Source organism: Ursus arctos, unplaced genomic scaffold (assembly GCF_023065955.2).
Source record: "Ursus arctos isolate Adak ecotype North America unplaced genomic scaffold, UrsArc2.0 scaffold_2, whole genome shotgun sequence".
NCBI classification, from domain to species: Eukaryota; Metazoa; Chordata; class Mammalia; order Carnivora; family Ursidae; genus Ursus; species Ursus arctos.
The window spans coordinates 54,341,510-54,362,384 of NW_026622874.1; the positions used below are offsets into that span (position 1 = coordinate 54,341,510).

At 37.7% G+C, this 20,875-nt stretch overlaps 1 protein-coding gene across 1 annotated transcript in view; it reads left to right on the forward strand.

Moving 5' to 3' along the window:
* The first annotated feature begins 2,693 nt into the window (after positions 1-2,693).
* Positions 2,694-20,875, forward strand: part of IARS2 (isoleucyl-tRNA synthetase 2, mitochondrial) — a 56,744-nt gene continuing 38,562 nt past the window's right edge. The window contains exons 1-8 of the mRNA XM_026517308.4: positions 2,694-3,098; positions 4,367-4,489; positions 16,506-16,665; positions 17,498-17,646; positions 17,732-17,781; positions 17,863-17,972; positions 18,055-18,145; positions 18,821-18,936. Of these exons, the coding sequence (XP_026373093.2) occupies positions 2,832-3,098; positions 4,367-4,489; positions 16,506-16,665; positions 17,498-17,646; positions 17,732-17,781; positions 17,863-17,972; positions 18,055-18,145; positions 18,821-18,936 (1,066 nt within the window). The 5' untranslated portion in view covers positions 2,694-2,831. The remainder of the gene's footprint in view (positions 3,099-4,366; positions 4,490-16,505; positions 16,666-17,497; positions 17,647-17,731; positions 17,782-17,862; positions 17,973-18,054; positions 18,146-18,820; positions 18,937-20,875) is intronic.

The following is a 20,875-nucleotide window of genomic DNA, read 5'->3' on the forward strand; positions in this document are numbered from 1 at the left end:
CAGTTTGTTTTGTGTTTTGGAGACTTGCTTTTACCGGACTCTTTAGGGAATTTCCCGTAGCTTTCATAAAAGCAATTACCTTTGCATTAAAAGACAAAAAAATTGGTTTGGGGAAGAGAGTAGTCAGTGAACCATTTTTGTTTCTGCGTGCTCTTGTGTAACTCCCAAACTTTTATAATTAGGAACAATAATTTCCATTAAACAAAAACTCGTCAGAGAGCAGTATCCACAAAATGGCTACCATTACGTGGAGCTCTTGGAAAGGCTTTTACCTTTACAATCTCATTTGATTTTCACAACTCTGAGACTTAAGGCAGACCACTTATTGTGGTAAAAATAGATATAACAAAATTGACCATTTTAAACATACATTGGTTTTTTTCATTAAATTAAGTAATTACATCACAAGTACAACTGGCTTGAATTAAGTTTAAGGATAGACACAGCTGACTGTAAGCTCAACAGGAGAAAAAGAAAAGCATGCAGGTGCCACAGAGATTAGCCTTCTGCTCTGCGGGCTGAGTGTACCTTCAGTACAGGATGTATGGGTGAGACAGAGAGCACAGTTGAATTCAACAGTGTGTTATGTAGGGTTGGTTAGAAGAACGTCTCTGTGCATTTATCATTGTGGTCCTGTTAGACTAAAGTTCACAGGATCGATTCCCAGATGCAGAACTACATGTCCAAAGTGAAATGCCTTTGAAATGATGACAGATATTGCCGAATTGCCATTCAAAAAGGCAGTACAAGTTATAATTACCACCAACAGTGTGAGGCCACTTTCATACACCCTCCCAGTCCTTGTTATCAAACTTCTTAATTTTTGCTTTCGTCTGTTGGATGGAAATGGTATCTTGTTTTAACTGCCTGTCCTTGATGACTCCTAAAGTTGAGTGTCTTTGAGTATATTTGAGTATGTATATTGACCTTTTCCATTTCTCTATGAATTGCCTGTTCTTATCCTATGATTTTTTTTTCCATTTAGTTGTTTATATTTATTTTCCTGGTTTGTAGCAGCTCCTTATACATTCTGGATATTTTTATTTCCATGCTGGGCTTGAACTCATGACCCTGGATCAAAACCTGAGTTGAGATCAAGAGTTGGATGCTTAACCAACTGAGCCACCAGGCGCCCCTGGATATTAATTTTTAAAATGTGTTTGCAAATGTTTTTTCCCACAGTATAGTGTAGGGGAGGCAATATAGTATGGTGATTATCCATATGGGTACTGTAACCCAACTGCCTGGATTTGAGTCCTAGCTCTGCCACTTCTTAGTTGTGTGATCTTGGGCAAGTTACTTAACACTATGTGCCTCAGTTTCCTTATCTGTAAAATGGCAATACCCATAATACCTACCTCACCACATAGGGTTGTTCTGGCATGTTACGTTACGGGGGGTTAATGATTAAATTAGCTAAGGAGCTGGGTACAGGGCCTGGTGAAAGGCTGACACTGAATGCTTACTATTTGCCACTTGCCTTCTTGTGGTATGCTTTTCCATATAAAATTTTCTTTTTATTTTTTGTAGAAAATTGGTCAGTCTTTTTATTTATGCAAGCCAAGTCTTCTAGATGTTGTGTCTTATGAATAGGAAGAGGTACACTTTACAGTGAAAAGGTAACAATTGTGAACTACTATGACCGGGCCAACCAAATACAGATTTCCCCCTAGAGTTTTCCCATGAAAGTCTTCCTATGAAACTTTCATAAGCCTAAATGGGGTAAAGCAAAGAAGCAATTACCATTAGTTTACATGGAAAAATTTTTTAGCATTCCCAGATGCCCAAAATAACCTTTCTTAAGCTTTCCTGATATCTTAGGACACATCTTGCTAACAGATGCACAAAATAAAATGAGATAGAGCCCAGCTGCTCACCGACACAGTTCAAAGGGCTAGCAGCTGATGCTGAGATGCTGAGAGTAGTTCCCAGGGCTGGAGCTTGGCAGGGCCACTCTGGTTGCTTGGGGTGCCCGCATAAAGGCTTGCTGCAAAACAAATGCTTAATGCTATTTTCACTTTTTTTCATAAAAGCGAAAATCCTCTTTCGTTTTCTTTCAGTTAGGGAAAACAGGTACTAATGTAGCTAGTGAATGCTATTTTCACTTTTTTTGTTGTAAAAGTGGCTTAACACAAACTTTCAGAAAAGTGGGCTTCTGTCAAAAACTGGAGCTCAAATCCTACACCCTATATATTATTCGTAGGAGTGGGACATAACAGGGGTATAGGGAATCTGAAAATTACATAATTAGGTTGGTTTATAGTATTGGTATTGAACTTTGCACTCAGCCAAAGAGGTGCCGTCGCCTGAGGTAGCCATTAGTCCGTGTGGTTGTTGAGCACGTGGCAAATTACTAGCCCAAATTTAGATACTGTGTGTACAAAGCATACTGAATTTCAAAGATTCAGTATGAAGACAATGTAATATATTTTTTATAATTTTATATTAATTATAGGTTGAAGTGATAATATCTTGGATATACTAAAATATGTTAGTTATTTGCTATATATTATATATACTGGATATACTAAAATACATTAAAAAAATAAAGTCAGGCTCTGTGATTGAAATCTGAGCCCGGGCAGGCCCGCCACACCTTGCCCCGCCCCTCAGAGTCAGCCCGGCCCCGCCCCGGTTGCAGCCAAGACCCGTGGTGGCTGCGTTCTTGAGGTCTCTGGGAAGGACCTGCTTCCCGCCCCTTCCGTGCCCCGCGCGCGTGCGCACTCCGGCAGAGCTTGTGGAGGTTCTCTGGGGTCCCGGTTTTCCAGAGCCCCGGCGGGAACCTCCCGCTGAGGACCTGGCGCTCACCGGGAGGCCGGGGTTGGCCCGCCATGCGTTGGGGGCTGCACCCGCGCGGGCCGGGGGCAGCGGCTCTGGCCGCGGCCCGGAATTTATGGGTGTCACCCCGCCTTCGTTGTCACCCGGGGTGGCGAGGGACGACAAGGAGGCTTTTGGTGCGGTCAGTCACCGGGGCCAGTAACCAGCTGCAGAGCTCGAATAATGGCAGATATCGGGACACGGTGCTGCTGCCGCAGACCAGCTTCCCCATGAAGCTGCTGGGCCGCCAGCAGCCCGACACGGAGCTCGAGATCCAGCAGGTGGGCAGGGAGGCCCGACCTGGCCGGGGGCGGAGGGAAGAAGGGCCCTCGCCGGCCGCCGCTCCGGGAGACCACACCCCTGGCGGGTGGGACCCGGCCGCCGGCTCCGGGTCCTTTTGGGCGGGCGCGTTGTGGCCGGACCAGTGGAAATCATCTGCTCCCCTTAGAGTTTCTCGCTTGAAAACCTCTAGGGGAATCCCTCAGAAATTCCAGAGCAGAGTATTAAGGGGGATGCTTACATAGCACAGCACTGAATAGAAGTCCCATTTTTTTAGGCAAAAAAAGAGTTGAATTTGGACACCTTTCCACTGGCTTGTGAAAAGCAAATTAACATGGACACATATAAATAAAAATTCGATTCTGTGGGAAAGTTGAAACTACTTTTGTGGTGTCAGGCGCCTAGTTGGAATTCTGACTTGTTTGCAGATAGAGGAGCTGTACTTAATTTCCTGAGAGTCCCCTTCCTCAAATCTGCATCTGTCTCCTGTACTAGACTGAATTTTCTAACGGCAGATTCACTTGTTAGCTTCTGTAATTCTGGAGTCTTTAAAATCTGTAATATTCAGCATATATTGGTTAAGTAAATTTGCTTAGCCTAAATATTCTTACAGCAGTTACCAGAGTTCTAGATTAATAAAGCTGTTTTGGCCATCTACGTTTTTTAAGTGTTTATTCAGTACCATGGATATGCCAGGAACTGTGACAATTTCAAATGTTTTCTCATGTCATTTTCACACCAGTTCTGTGAATTAGCTATTATTAACATTTTTTTTTTTTCCAAATAAGGGAACAAGGGCAAAGTGACTGGGCCAGGGGTACACAGTAGGTGTGAGAAGGGGACTAGTGCTGCAGTGAGTATTGTTGGGATTTGGAAGGTACCAAATGTTGAGGCCAAAGAAGAGCAAGAATAAGAGTGTGTGTAGGTGGGCTGGGGTGTAGTCTCTGGGCCCTTCAGCGTGGCTCCACTGAGGAGTGGAGGGTGGGGAGTGCTGAGAAACTGGTCAGAATTTGGTGGTACTAACTTTTGCAGGGCCCTGTTTACGGTATAAAGAACTTAAACTTCAATCTGAAGCTCACGGGGAAACTATAAAAAAGTTTTAAAAGATGAGGACTCAGACGTGCGTTTTAGAAGCCTCACTATTGGGTTTTAGAGTTGAATGCATATGGTATGGGATAAGAAATAAGCGAATGCTGGCTGTTATTTATGGTAAGATTCAGGGGTTATGTTATTTGTTTGATGTTCAGACGTTGTGGTTCTTTTTAAACAGAAATGTGGATTTTCAGAACTTTATTCATGGCAAAGAGAAAGAAAAGTAAAAACAGAATTTTGTCTTCATGATGGACCTCCTTATGCAAATGGTGACCCACATGTTGGACATGCTTTAAATAAGGTAATTGTAATTTAATTTATAAGACTTGAGGGAAAAATCTTTAAGTACACTTTACAAAAGAGTGTATTCTAATTTTATGACAATTACGTAAATTTGCATCGATGGGTAAAACTAAGTGTATTCAAGTAGGCTCCAAACCCAGCATGGAGCCCATCGAGGGGCTTGAACTCACAACCCGGAGATCAGTACTTGAACTGAGATCAGGAGTTAGGCACTCAACCAACTGAGCCACCCAGGTGCCCCAAAACTAAAATGTCTTAATAGAAAACAGCAAAAAATGGTTTTAATGCTGTGTGAAAAATAACACCACTGGTATTTGCTTTGAGCTTATTTTTATTTTAGTCTAGTAAATATTTTTAGTAAATAATTATTGAGCACCTACTGTGTGCCAGGCATTTTTCTGGACTCTGGGAATTGCAGTGAACAGAGATGAGTCTTGTCTTTATGGAGCTTATGCTCTGATCAGGAAAGACATAATAAGGCAAGTAAAATATCTTTCCCTAATGAATTGCTTTTGTATTACTGTCAAAAATCAGTTGGGCAAATATGTGTGGCGTTATTTCTGGATTCTCTACTCTTTTCCATTAATCTTTGTGTCTGTCCTGCCAATACCACAGTTTTGGTGACTGTAACTACAGAATAAGCCTTGAAATTGGGTAGTCTCATTCTTCCCATTTTATTTTCAAAATTGCTTTAGCAACGTCAGTTTCTTTACTTTTCTCTGGTTTCCTTTTTTTTTTTTTTTTTAAGATTTTTTTCAAGAGATAGAGAACAAGCAGAGTGGAGGCAGAGGGAGAGGGAGAAGCAGGCTCCCCACTGAGCAGGCTGACGTGGGACTTGATCCCAGGACCCTGGGATCATGACCTGAGCTGAAGGCAGATGCTTAACCAGCTGAACCACCCAGATGCCCCAGTTTCTTTGCTTTTCCAGATGAATTTTAGAATAATTATTTGATTTCAGTATCAGAGAAGGTCTCCCTGAGGAAGTGATCTTTAAGCTGAGTTTTGAGAGTACTGGCAGGTACCAGGTCAATTATGTGGGGGTAGATAGTAAATAGCACCAGTATGAAATTGTTTGAGAGAACTAATTTTAGCCCCTTCCCCATTTTATTGAGACATAAGTGATGTATAACATTGTATTAGTTTAAGGTATACAACACAGCGATTTGATATGTGTGTGTATCACTAAATGAATACCACAGTTAGTTAATATCCGTAACCACAATTAGTAATTTTACTGCTTCCTTTGGCTTGGATGCCTTTTATTTCTTTTTCTTGCTTGTTTGCTCTGGCAGGACCTCCAATACTATGTTGAATAGGAGTGGTGAGAGTGGGCACCCTTGTGTTATTCATGATCTTAGAGGAAAAGCTCTCAACTTTTCACTGTTGAGCATGATAGTATCTGTGGGCTTATCAAATATGGTCTTTATTATGTCGAGGCACATTCCTTATATACCCACTTTGTTGAGAGCTTTTATCATGTCTGTTGTATTTTGTCAGATGCTTTTTTTGCTTCTTCTGAGATGATGATATGATTTCTATCTTTCCTTCCATTAACTTAGTATATCAGTTGTTTTGTGTATGTTGATCCATCCTTGAATACCAGGGATAAATCCCATTTGCTCATGATGTTTCATCCTTTTAAAGTACTATTGAATTCAGTTTGACAGCATTTTGTTGAGAACTTTTGCATCTTTATTCATCAGGGATTTTGGACTATAGTTTTCTTGTCATGTCCTTATCTGACCTTGGTATCATGATAATGCTGGCCTCATAGAATGAGTTTGGGAGTATTCTCACCTCCTCAGTTTTTTGGATGAGTTTGAAAAGGTTTGTCATTCATTCTTCTATAATTGTTTGGTAGAATGAGCGAAACCATATGGTCTTGGACTTTTGTTTGGAGGTTTTTAGTTACTGATTCCATCTTCTTGTTACTGATCTTTTCAGATTTTCTATTTTTTCATGATTCAGTCCTGGGAGGCCAGCCTACCTGGATTATCCAATTTCTTGGCACATAATTGTTCAAAGTAGTCTCTTTTTTTTTTTTTTTTAAAGATTTTATTTATTTATTTGACAGAGATAGAGACAGCCAGCGAGAGAGGGAACACAAGCAGGGGGAGTGGGAGAGGAAGAAGCAGGCTCATACCAGAGGAGCCTGATGTGGGGCTTGATCCCAGAACGCTGGGATCACGCCCTGAGCCGAAGGCAGACGCTCAACCGCTGTGCCACCCAGGCGTCCCCTCAAAGTAGTCTCTTATGGTTCTTTGTATTTTTCAAATACAGGTGTAATGTCTCCTCTTTGGTTTATGGTTTTATTTATTTGAGTTCTTTCTCTTCTTGTAAGTCTAGCTAAAAGTTTGTCAATCTTGTCTATCCAAAAAAAAAAATCCACACTTAGTTTTGTTGTTTTCCTATTCTCTATTTCATTTATTTCTGTTCTGATGTTTGTTATTTACTTCTTTCTGCTAACTTTGGGCTTAGTTTGTTCTTTTCTAGTTCCTTGAGGTGTAAAGTTAGTTAGTCTGGGATCTTTCTTTTTAATGTAGGCACTTACTGCCATAAACTTGCCTCCCAGAACTGCTTTTGTTCCATCCCCTAAGGTTTGGTATGTTGTGTTTCCATATTTGTTTGTTTCTATATATATATATTTTTATCTCTTATTGACCCATTGGTTTTTCAGAAATATGTTATTTTCCACATATTTGTGAATTTTCCAGTTTTCTTCCTATTATCGAGTTCTAGTTTTATACCATGTGGTATGAAAAGATACTTGATGTGTTCCTAATCTTTCCACATTGTTAAGACTTGTTTTGTAGGCTAATATATGATCCATCCTGGACAGTGTTCTGTGTGTGCTTGAGAAGAAAGTGTATTCAGCTGCTGCTGGATCGAGTGTTCTGTATGTGTCTGTTAGGTCCATTTGGTCTAAAGTATAGTTCAAGTCCAAGGTGTCTTTACTGATTTTCTGTCTGTATGACTGACCTATTCTTTGTTGAAAATGGGATATTGAAGTCCTCTACTATTACTGTATTCTTGTGTGTTTTTCTCTTCAGATCTATTAGTAGTTACTTAATATATTCAGGTGCTCTGATGTTGGATGCATATATTTTTAAGACTTATATCCTCCTGATAAATTGACCTCTTTATCATTATGATGACCATATCTCTTGTTATAGTTTTTGATTTAAAATCTGTTTTGTCTAAGATAAGTATAGCTATGTCTTTCTCTTTGGGTTTTCATTGGCGTGAAATCTCTTTTTCTATCCCTTCACCTGACCCCTACATGTGTCCTTAAATCTTACATAAGTCTTTTAGAGGCTGCACAGTTGGGTCTTGTGTTTTCAGCCATTCTACATCTATTGATTGGTGATGTAATCTATTTACATTTACAGTAATTATTGGTAGGCAAGACTTACTAAAGCCAACTCTTTTCTGCTTGTTCCTTTCTGTCTTCCTTTGTGAACTGATGATTTTTTTTTCACAGTGGTATGCTTTGGTTACCTTCTCTATAACTTCTGTACATTTACTGAAGGTTTTTACTTTGTGATTACTGATGAAATTTGGAAGTTTTTGGATTCATGAGAGAATGGCTAAGAAAGAATTCTTGACATTTTTGGTGCAAAAAGGTGACTTTATTATAGCATGGGGACAGGACTCATGGGCAGAAAGAGCTGCACTGGGGTTGTGAGGAGTAACTGATTGCATACTTTTTAATGAGTGGGGGCTAGGGATAGTGTAAGTCTCTAAGGAATTAGGAAGCAAGGCTTTCAGGACCTTGAGGGGCTCACTGCTGTTAAGGTTACTTTTAGTTTTTAGTAAAACATAAACATTAAGGCACTAAGGCAGCCATGAGTTCCCCGAGGAAGGTCATGCTCTGCATGTTTCAGGTATCAGTGCACTGCAAGCTGTAAGGAGGTTTATTTATTTATTTATTTATTTAAAGATTTTATTTATTTATTTGAGAGAGAGAAAAAAAGCATGAGTCAGGGGAGGGGCAGAGGGAAAGGGAGAAGCAGAGTCCCCACTGAGTGTGGAGCCCAGCGAAGGGCTTGATCCCAGGACCCTGAGATCATGACATGAGCCAATGTCAGATGTCTTAAGCACTGAGCCACCCACATGCCCCAGGAGATTTAATTTAATCTTCATTTCTCTTGCCTTTGTTTCCTTCAGTGCTTACTATGAGGTTTACATAAAATATTAGCAGTCTTCTAAGCTGATAACAACTTAACTTCAGTCACAAACAAAAATTCTATCCTTTTACTACTTACGACACATTTGTTTTATGTTGTGATGTCACAATTTACATCTTTTTATTTTGTGTATGTACTAACAAGTTATTGTAGCTATAATATTTCTACATATATAATATGTGGCTTTAATATTTCTGCCCTTGGGACTCTTTTTTTTTTTTCTTGAGAGGGAGAGAGCGCACGCACGTGTGAGCAGGGGGGGAGGGGCAGAGGGAGAGGGAAAGAAAGAATCCTAAGCAGGCTGCATAACCAGTGTCGAGCTTAATGTGGGCCTCTATCCCAGGACCCTGAGATCATGACCCTGAGCAGAAATCAAGAGCTGGATGCTTAACCGACTGAGCCACCCAGGTGCCCCTGTCCTTTGGTTTTATATTAGAGTATGGCATAAATGGACCAACATATTATACTATTGGGGTATTTTCAATTTGACTATACACTTACCTTAATTATTTTTGCGTGTTTTCCTGGTAGTAAATAGCATCCCTTCATTTCAGCTTGAAGAGCTTCTTTCAGAATTTCTTGTATGGTAGGTCTAATGGTGATGAACTCCCTCAGTGTTTGTCTAGAAAAGTCTTCATCTCTCCTTCATTTCTCAAGGACAGCTTTGCTTGGAAGTTTATTTGCAGCATTTTGAATGTGTCATTCCACTCTGTCCTGGCCCGCAAGGGTTCTGCAGAGAAATCTGATAGCCTTATGGGGGAGGGGGAGTCTTGTAATTGACAAACTTTTTTCTCTAGCAGCTTTCAAGGTTCTTACTTTGTCTTTGATTAAAAAACAAAAGATTTTATTTATTTATTTGAGAAACAGTGAGATAGGGAGAGAAAGCAGGAGCAGGAGGTAGGGGGGAGAGGGAGAAGCAGGCTCCCCACTGAGCAGATACTACACCGGCCCTCTCCCTAACCTAGAATGGCCACACACCTTCACACATCCTGCACCACAGCACACTCCAGCATGCTCCCATCTATATGTCTAAAGGAACCAAAGTAAACTTCTAGTAAAACACACATGGACAGACACAGAAATGAAGATCTACAAACTGCCTGACAAACAATTCGAAAAACTGTCCTAAAGAAGTTCCAGGAGCAACAAGAAACACAATTTAATAAAATTAGAACAGTACAAGAGCAAAATGAAAAGTTCAGTCCAGGAATAGAAAACGATGAAGAACCAACAATACATTTTGGAGCTGGAGAATACAGTGACTAAACCAGTGAATTCAGTGGAGAGCTTCAGCAGCCCACACAACCCATCAGAAGAAAGAATCAATGAAATCAAAGACAGATCATTTGAAATTATCCAGTTAAAGGTATAAAAGATACAAGAATGAAAAGGAATAAAGAAAGCCTTCAGAACTAATTTGAAACCACTTTTTAAAAAAATCTATGTTTTATGAGAATCCCAGAATGAAAAGAGAGGAAAAAAGAGTCAGAGAGTTTATTTAAAGAAACTATAGCTGAAAACTTCCTAAAACTGGGGATATATGTGGATGTCCAAGTTCACTAAACTCATACATTCACAAACAAATAAAACCCAGAGGTCTTCTGAAAGACACACTATAACAAAACTGTCAAAAATCAAAGACAGGGGCACCTGGGTGGCTCAGTCAGTTAAACATCCGCCTTCGACTTAAGTCATGATCCTGGGGTCCTGGGATCGAGCCCCACATGTAGTTCCTTGCACTGTCATGCCCAGGGTCACACTCTGTTTCATTGAATTTTGTCTTTTGTTTTTCTGTTTTTAATTTCATCAATTTCTCCTTTTTATTATTTCTTTGCTTCTGCTTGTTTTGAGTTCATTTGTTCTTTTTGTAGTTTCTTGAGGTGAGATTTTACATTTTTGATCAGACTTTTTGTCTTTTCTAACATGCATTTTATTGCTGTAAATTTTTGTTAGCACTTCTTCTGTAGCTTGTGTTCCACAAATTTTGACATGTTGTATTTAGTTTACATTTTTATTCAGTTCATTGTAGTTTGAGATTTCTCTTGAGAATTCATTCCTCTTTGGTCCATGGATTGGTTAGAAGTGTGTTTGCCTTTTCATCCCTTTACCCTCCCATAGTCATAACTTGTCTTACGTATTTCCTCACATGTTTCTGTCTCCGTAAGACAGTTTGTGATAGTTGTTTTTTCAGCTATGAAACATAAGTTGAAGATTTGAGTAAACAAAGTTTATGGTATTTACCCATATTTCTGTTTACCATGATCTTTCTTCCTTCTTGATATTTCCACATTCCTTTAAGTTTTCTTTCTGTTTAGAGAATTTCCTGTAGCTTTTTCTTAGGGTAGGTCTGCTGGTCAGAAAACATCTTTGCTTTCCTTCATCTGATAATATCTTGATTTTCATTTTATCCTTCAAATATATTTTTGCTGCATCTAGGATTTTGGACTGATTTTTTTTTTTTTTTAAGCACTTGAAAATTATTGCGCCACTTGCTTCTGGCCTTCATATTTTCTGATGAAAACGCTACTGTAACTCAAATTATTTTTCATGTATAAACAAGGTGTAATTTTCTTTCTCTGACTTTTTTATTTTTTAATTTTATTTAAGTAATCTCTATACCACACATGGGACCGGAACTCACACCCCTGTGATCAAGAATCTCATGCTCTTCCAGCTGAGTTAGCCAGGCGCCCCATTCTGGTGTCTTTTAAGACATTTTCATTTTCAAAAGTTTAATGATGATGTCTCTTGGTGTGGATTTTTTTGGATTTTTCATGTTGGACATCCTTCAGCTTCTTGAATTTGTAGGTTTATGTCCCTGACCAGTTTGTGGAGTTTCTGGCCAGTACTTTTTCATGTAGTTTTTCATTTATAACTAAAACAGTCTCCTTTCAGGACAGCAGTGACACCAGTGTTAGATCTTTTGTGATAGTCCTGCAACTCCCTGATTTCCATTTTTTCCCCTGTCTTTTCTCCTGTTTTTTAAATTGAGTAATTTATCATTCAGTCATGAAGTTTAGTGGTTCTTATCTTTGTCCCCTCCATTCTGCAGGCACGCCCATCCACTGAATTTCTATTGCAGTTACTGCTTCACTTTTAAAGTTATTTTTACTAATTTTTCACTTTTAAAATTTACATTTGATGTTCCAGTTATACCTCAAGTAAAAAAATACCATTTACTTTTTCTCTATACCTACAATTCTTTGAAGCTTTTTATTTTTTCATATTTTTCAAGTGTGGGCACAATTGCTTGCTTAACCATTTTTATCATAGTTGCTTTAAAATCTTTTTCATGTTATTCTAACATCTCTGTCATCTCAGTGTTGGCTATCTACTGACTCTCTTTTTTCATTCAGTTTTGGGTCTTTAGTGTTGGTATGATGAGTGAATTTTTATTGAAACCTTGACATTTCTGTATTTTTTGAGAGTCTGGATCTTCTTTAGACAGTCTGTTTTAACAGCTTTCACTCACTGACACCTCTCCAGCAGAGGAAGTGGGTCTGGCTACTGCCAGGTGGAGGCAGAAGTCCAGATTCCCCACTCGACCTCTTCTAACACTAGGGAGGGGAGCTCCTTCTTACTGCTCAGCAGGATAGGAGTTCTGCTTCCCCCTAAACCTCCACTGTTACGGCCCAGCTAGAAAGTGGTAGTGTGCCATGTTCCTGCTCTGCATGGCCTCTACTGATACCAGGGGAGGAGAAGGTGGCCTTGTTACCACTGGGCAGTGGTGAACATCCCAACTCTGCATTAAGCCTCCTCTGAGCACGGCAGTGGAAACAGGGAGGGGTGCCTCATTGCTGCTGGGTGGGAATGAAAGTCCAGGCTCTCTACATGGTCTCCACTGACACTGTAGAAGGTCTCATTACCACCCATAGGGATGTAGTCCCCACTTGCTACTTGATTTTCTTTGACACCATCCTGGCTGGGGAGGAGGTGTCAAATTTTGTGACAAATTTGCAGATGTGGAAGTCTAGGCTCTTCACTCAGCTTTTGCTTGAAGGGGTGCCTGACTGGAATAGAGCAGTTAGATTTAACTTATACTGGTAGCCTATGCTGGATGTCCTTAATGAGACTTGATTAAGTCTAGGTAATGAAGTAGTATGGAATCTTGAACGAATCAGGTAGATATATCTGTACTGACATGAAAGATGTCCAAATATTATTAACTGAAGGAAGAAAAACAATTTTAAAAGTGTTACATTAGGATCTAATTTTGCAAAAAATTTTAAACCTAATATTCGTTATTTCTGGTACATTCGTATTTTTTTTAGAACAAGGAACCTGTATTACTCTTTAAAAAAAAAAACAACTTGTATTACTCTTATAATCATGAACAACAAAGAAAATATTTTTAAAAAATTTTAACATACTCAATGGCTAAAAGGTAAATCTGGGAAGTAAATGTGTTTGAATAGTCAAAATTTAAAGAAAGATCAAGGAACACATTGCTCTACCAGATAGGAATATAGTGTAGCGTTATTTGTTCTGATCAATAAAACAAAATAGGTGTCTGGACTAGTCTTGTCTATTTTAATGCATTCTTGTTACTTATCACACAGAAGCTTCAAGAAGTATTATCTTTGTTTTAAAGTTGCTCCTTTTAGGTTGTTTTCTGTGTTTTAAATTATTTAAGTATGACTTATCCATTTGTCTTTTGCAACTTTTCTGCTGCATGTGTTCAAAGAATTAAGACACTTTAATCTGAGAAAGTCTAGTTTCTTATTTTTAATATACCCAATAAGATCATATATTGTAACAAAAGTACAAAAACTCTATTGTTCCAGATTCTTTTGGTTGCTAGAAATAGAAAGGCAACTCTTGACAAGGTTAAGCAAAAATGGAAATTTATTGGCTATTTTAACTGTAGAGTCCAGAGATAGTTTCAGCTTCATTCATGGCTGGACCCAGGGGCTCAGATACTATTAGAGTTGGTTTCTCTCCATCTTTCACTGTTAAGCATGGTTTTCCCTTTTGATGCTCCCCTTACGCCCAGTCCCACCCCACACATTTCCCAACATTTATAGGTTTATATTCTCCCATCTTCTCTTTCCCAGCAATTCTTAACAAAGGTCCTGGAATTGACTCTTCTTGTCCTGATATATCACAAGACTATCCCTGAATCAGTCATTTTGGACTTGGGGATAGAATATGTTGAAGGCCACAGTGGGTTATGTGTCCACCCTTGTAGCAGGAATGGAGGGGAGTGAGCTCCACATGGATTGAGGGGAGAGAAGTTACTCTCTCAAAAACTGAGGCACCATACAAATCCACCTCTTACGTGCATAGTCGGAGGTTCCGTCAAAGACTTTGGGCCCTTTGGAACTAGAGGAGGAACAGTTCTTGCTTTTCCTCAGACCAACCTGGGTGGTCTCGCTTGCTTACCTCTACTTGGAATGCATTTCCCAGATATTTAAGTGGCTCACTTTCTCATTTCCTTCATGTCTCTGTTCAGACGTCATCTCATCAGGCTTTACTGATCTTGCTCTAAAACAGCACTGCCACCACCACCGGCTCACGTGCTGTTTTCAAACCTTTAACGTTGCTTTTTCTTCATAGTGATTGAATATATTTATTTTCCGTCTTTCTTCATCAGAAGGACCTTGTCTCTTCTGTTTACTGCCATGCTCTGGGTTCTTAGAACAATTCTGGACATATAGTAGACATTCAAAAATATGTGTGTCAAACAAAGGAATACATGAGTATTGTATAGGAAAATGAAAGAGACAAAAGGAGAAATAAGGACAGAGGGTTATTGTGAACCAAAGAGACCAGTGGTTCTTAAACATATGGAGGAACGTGTTTGGGGAGGACTAATAAAACATTGTTTTTGCATCCTTGCTGTTCCTTTTACATATGCTTCACATATACCTTTTCCTACTAGGGACATTCTTCATTATTAGCTCAAATGATTCCATTCTGTTAACATGGTCAAAAGCATCACTATTCATTAGAAACAATGCAAGCTACAAATGTAAGCCATATAGGTAAGTTAAAATTTTTTAGTAGCCCCATAAAAATCAAAAAACAGATGAACCTTATTTTACTATTATATTTAACTTAGCATATCTAAGCTACCATTTTAATATACAGCCACTGTAAAACCTTTGTTGGAGATATTTCACATTTTCTTTGTACTCAGTATTTGAAATCTGGTATATATTTTATATTTATGGTCCATCTCAATTTGGACTAGCCATGTTTTCAGTGTCTCAGTAGCCAACTGGTGGCTAGTGGCTACTTTATAAGACATTACAGTCTATAGCATGTATGTACGCATTCATTTCTTCAACAGACACTTTATAGGGTAGGGCCAGATACCGTTCTAAATGCAGGGAGTTTACTGCTGAAGAAGACAGATGGGATTTTCAAGGAGTTTGTATTTTACTGGGAAGGGACAGATAATCAAAACAGTTTCAAATAAGAGTAAGTGGGATAGAGGTTATTTATATATGGATTGATTTAAATAATATACCTACTGAAAGTGTACAAATCTTTAGTATATATAATTAGATTAATTTCTATGTCCTGTGACTACCACCCAGGCCACAGGGCTTCTTCCTGCTGTCCGGTAAGAAGTTGGAAAGTTAGGGGGCGCCTGGGTGGCGCAGTCGTTAAGCGTCTGCCTTCGGCTCAGGGCGTGATCCTGGCGTTCCGGGATCGAGTCCCACATCGGGCTCCTCTTCTGGAAGTCTGCTTCTTCCTCTCCCACTCCCTTGCTGTGTTCCCTCTCTCGCTGGCTCTCTCTCTGTCACATAAATAAATAAAATCTTTAAAAAAAAAAGAAAAGAAAAAAAGTTGGAAAGTTAGATTTTAAGTGGGGGAAGTTGTGGGAGGAATGTGTAATATCTTTTCTACTTTTGATAGATGTGGAAAGGAGGAAATAATTTTCTGGACTATTGCATTGTTTCCTTTTGGGAAGAAGGAAATTGAGCTTGGAGCCAAATCTGTCCTTTGACTTTGATCTTCCATTTTATAATGGTAATATATTTTTAAAGGGCTCTGCTGCCCTCTAGTCTCTAAAATGAACTAAGAAGGGAAATCAGTTATAGAACTATACCTAGTGAAGAGATCTAGTGTTTTAGTAAGAGTTTTGTCAGTGTTAAGAGTTAACTGTGATATCCCATACTCTAAGTACATTATAAATTCTGCATTGATTATATATTATTTCTTGGCTGTGAATATAAATAATATTGGGTTATTCATGTTAATAATGTTTTAATAAGAGTAAAGCTGATTTATCACTGACTTATTTTTACTCTGGTTTTTAGGAGGTCAACATTGTTTCTTAAAAAGGCAGTATAGGCTGCTTTTCTGCATATTCCAACTTTACAAACAAATTATTAATTCTGGGCATAGTGTTTTTCACTTTAAAATCTTCGATTTGATTTGTTTTCTGAGTTAATGGCATTTTAAAACTTCAAATATGTGTTACTTTTGTGTTTATGTAGAACTTGAGTTAGTAAGTTTAATAGGTTATTTTGTTTATAAAAATCCTTTTAAAATTGCACTTTCTCAGTGTTTTACAATGATATAAAGGAATATAACTAGGGCAAACTGTAAGAGACTCTTAGGTAAAAGAAACAAACTGAGGGTTGCTGTATGGGAGGCAGGTGGGGGGGCTGGGGTAACTGGGTGATGGGCATTGAGGACGGCACATGATGTAATGAGCACTGGTGTTATATGCAGCTGATGAATCCCTAAATTCTACCCGTGAAACTAATAACACACTATGTTAACTGAATTGAATTTAAATAAAAAAAGTTTTAAAAAAGGAATATAGGTCACATGCTTTATGTATGAATGACAATTATCATCTTATCTTTGCAGATTTTGAAGGATATAGCCAATCGATACCATATGATGAGAGGTTCCAAAATACATTTTGTGCCAGGCTGGGATTGTCATGGGTTACCCATTGAAATAAAAGTATTATCAGAACTTGGTGGAAAAGCTCAGAACCTTTCAGCTGTGGAAATTAGAGAGAAAGGTAAATAATCTGTTTCTGTTTTGAAATGATTATTCTTAAACGCTGGTTCCTTGGAAAAGCCAGGGCTTAATTAAAGAGACTTTCTGTTGTTTTTTTGGTTTTTTTGGCTATAATGGGTTCTGTTAGAAACGAATTTTTGTCACAGAAAATTCAGATCTCGTTTAATTGACTTTTGTAAGAACTTATGTTCAGAGACTGAAGGAAAGATTTTTGAGCATTTCCAAGTCCATTTTTCAGTTCCTTGATCTTCATATTTTGTGCAATTATTATTGTGCTCAATGTTTTTATTTACTTTCCTGCCTGGAGCTTGTTGACCTCTATTTTGAGTATTAGACTAAAAGTCAGTTCTAAAACACATATTTTTTAAATTAATGTCATTTGATCCTTTAGTAGATTGGGTCAGAGAGGACTCTCTTGTTCTAAAACTATTATGTATTTACTGTGAAGATTTTTTACTTCACTGTAAAACATCTTATTATTGGCTTAAACTAGATGTACTGGTTACTTTTTCTGTGTATAACGAAATAAAAATCATTCTTTTATTTTTTCTCAAATTAAGAAATATGAAGAATATTTTTCCAGTTTATTTTTTTCTAAATGGAAGGTCATTGTATAAAGTCTGAAAAATATTTTTGAAATTCTAATTAATTTTAGAATTTGTTTTAGCTAGCTTCTGAACACATTTAACTTTCAAAATAATTTTCCTATTAAATACATTTTATAGTGTATACACTGTGTACAATACCTCCATTTAGAGATCTACCTACTCAACCATGTTTAAGAGTTTGAATTTATTGGTTTTCAAATGCTTTTCTTTCTTAATTTTTTTTAGCTAGATCATTTGCTGAAGAAGCAATTAAGAAACAGAGATCAGCATTTATTCGTTGGGGAATAATGGCAGATTGGACTAATTGCTATTATACATTTGATGGAAAATATGAGGCCAAACAGTTGAGAATTTTCTACCAAATGTATGAGAAGGTAATGAAGTATTTTTTTCCGTTGAGTATGTTAAATTATGTGTTATAAAATTCCAGCTTTCATATAATATATTTGTCTTTTTTAGGGCCTGATTTATCGATCTTACAAACCTGTGTTTTGGTCTCCCTCATCAAGGTATGTATGTGTTTCTGGTAGTTAAAGCGGAGAATTTTGTGAATCCCTCAGATATTTATGTCTGATATTCTTAAACCTTAGGACTGCGTTGGCTGAAGCGGAACTTGAGTATAATCCTGAGCATGTCAGTCGCTCAGTATATGTAAAATTCCCTGTCCTGAAACCTTCTCCCAAGTTGGTATCTCTCATCGGTAAGATTTATTCATTGCTTGATTTTATTAAAGGTACGGAATTGTAACATTTGCTAGCATGTTTGAAATTTTATTTTCACAGATGGTTCATCTCCTGTTAGTTTTTTAGTCTGGACCACCCAGCCTTGGACAATTCCAGCCAATCAAGCTGTTTGTTATATGCCAGATGCAAAGTAAGTATATTACTGTATTTTTTGTTTTATCCACATACAGGATCAGTGCCATCATTACCGTTATTTTGGATTTATTTCATCTCATTGTTGTCTTAAAATTTAGTAAATTATAACTTAGTTCTTATGTTCATATAGCTTTTATTAAGCTTTAAATGATTCTGTTTAAGACCTCATTTCCAGGGGTGTCTGGGTGGCTCAGTTGGTTGAGTGTCTGCCTTGGACTCAGGTCATGATCCCAGGGTTCTGGGATCAAGCTCCGCTTTGGGCTCCCTGCTCAGCGGGGAGTCTGCTTGTCCCTCTGCCCCTCACCCTGTTCTCATGTGCTCTCTCACTCTCTCTCTCAAATAAATAAAATCTTTAAAAAAAAAAAAAAAGACCTCATTTCCAGCCTTTTTTTTTTTTTTTTTGGTGTACAGTAAAATCCCAATTTTATTATATTATGTTAGTCACCATACAGTACATCCCCGGTTTCCGATATAAGGCTCGATGATTCATTAGTTGCATATATATTTCCAGCTTTTTTGAAAAACAAAACAAATGTAAGGGATGAAGTTCTTTGAAAGTAATGCTTTTTTGATCTTAAATTTTCCTAAAATGATGTAAAATATTTAAAGTATTTTATGTGGCTTTTCTTTTTTTCATTATTAGTAATTTTCTCTTTAAATTTTATTTTAGTTATGCTGTTGTGAAATGTTCCAGATCTGGAGATCTGTACATACTTGCTGCAGATAAAGTAACATCTGTTGCTTCTGCTTTGGAAACAACATTTGAGGTTATTTCAACATTTTCAGGTAAAGGTGTATAGGTATTCTGACCGTCACAGGCATCAGAATATCTGTTTGATTTGAGTTTACTACTTTGCTGAAAACGAATCAAAGCAGATATGGCCTCTACCTTTCTAGAATATATTTTACATTGATTATACTAAAGGAAGATATATATTAAACATGATAGAAGTATAGAAAATGTGAACATTGACAAAAGCACAACAGTATCTCTAGCACATATCCGATGTAAAATTAGATGAATGTCCTTTGAGCAATGTAGAATGTACAAATATCTTTTTAAAATTTTATTCAAAATTGAATCACTGAAAATTAACCTTTATCTGATTTAATCAAGGGTGCAGGAAGGAAATAAATATATATATATATTTTGGTATATGATTTTAATGAGGAAATTTAATACATCCTGAAAATTATTCCAAAGATTGGAATCCTTAGTAAGCTATAATTTGGGACTTCTAGAGTATTGACTGGTTTTGAAATATAATTATTAAAATCTGTGGAAGTTTAAAATCACTTTTGATCTATAGGGATGATACATCTTTGAGTTTCTTGAGTTTTTACCTAAAAAAATCACAGGTGCCTAGGTGGCTCAGTTGGTTCTGGCTCAGGTCATGATCTCAGGTTTGTGAGATTGAGCGCCACCCCCCCCCCCCGCCCGCCCGTCAAGCTCTGCACTCAGCTCAGAGTCTGCTTGAGATTCTGTCATCCTCTCCCTCTGCCCCTCTTGCTCATGTTGTCTCCCTCTCTCTCTAAAATAAATAAATGAAATTTTAAAAATCACGTGAGTAGAATGAGTAGAGACCCCCCCAAAATGGAAGGATTGCCTAGCTAAATAAAGAAGTCTTCTAGGTGTATCATTTCAGATACAAGCCAATTAGAAGTTTAAGTAATCTTAACAAAAGTAAAAAGGGTTCTATGTCAAAAACAGGAAAGAAGCTACAGAATGTTTGATATTTAATACCATTTGGTCCTTGTTAGTACAATACGTAAGTTAGAGGATTCAGTATAGTCTTTACTCCATACTCCCCGCCACCCCTTTTTTAGTCATGGAAGGTATTATAGACTTCATTGACAAGTTAAGATGTTGTTATAGAAGCTGAATGGCGTTCTCACAAGGTTTTTGAAAGTGCTCTGGTTAAATTTAAGATCAACGTTCTAGATTGGGTAGTTCTTTCAAATTATTACTGTCAGAGAATCATTGGGTTGCCATTTTGAGCCACCGCATTTCAGAGGAGCAGATATGCTTCTCATCTGTGGCAAGATAAACTGGTGAGAATTAGCTTATTACTAGTAGTAGGAATGTTGAACAGCTAAAATGGAATAATTTGTACAGGATAGCTTTTCTTTCCAGAAAAATATAAACTGTTTCTTATTGATCATTCAGAGATCTTTGTTGGGAAGTGAAGGAGAATATTAAGTGGTAAATACAGTAAGTATGGGAATAGAGGAAGGCTAATAGATGAAACTTACTTCGCCCTAAACCTTTAATTTCCATACTAAAAATGCATGAAAAGTACAACATAGGGTCATGGGGGACTGGTCTTACTTAGGAATCTAACTTAGAGAAGGGAATCAGAGTGAAAACTAAACAGATTTCTCTAAAAATCAGTGTCGACAGTTTTCTTTAACAGCATTATGAATTATCTTGGAAAAAATGCATCCTGAAGTATTCAAGTTTTTCTAGTAACTCAAGCATTTCCTAGGAATGAAATGCCAAGTCATCCAAGTCAAACAACAAGGAGAGTTTGTGATTTTTTTATAAAAGGGAGTTCCTTGTTACCAGTTATAAGGAAATGTTAATTTTTCTCAACCCTATTACTCGTCGTACTGTTTTAACCAAAATGAAATCAGCGACAGGGTTATCTATGAAATGTCAAAGCTACAAGATCTGTGGTGTTCTTCTGGTGATATGAATGGGTTCCTTTTTATTGCTCTACAGCTA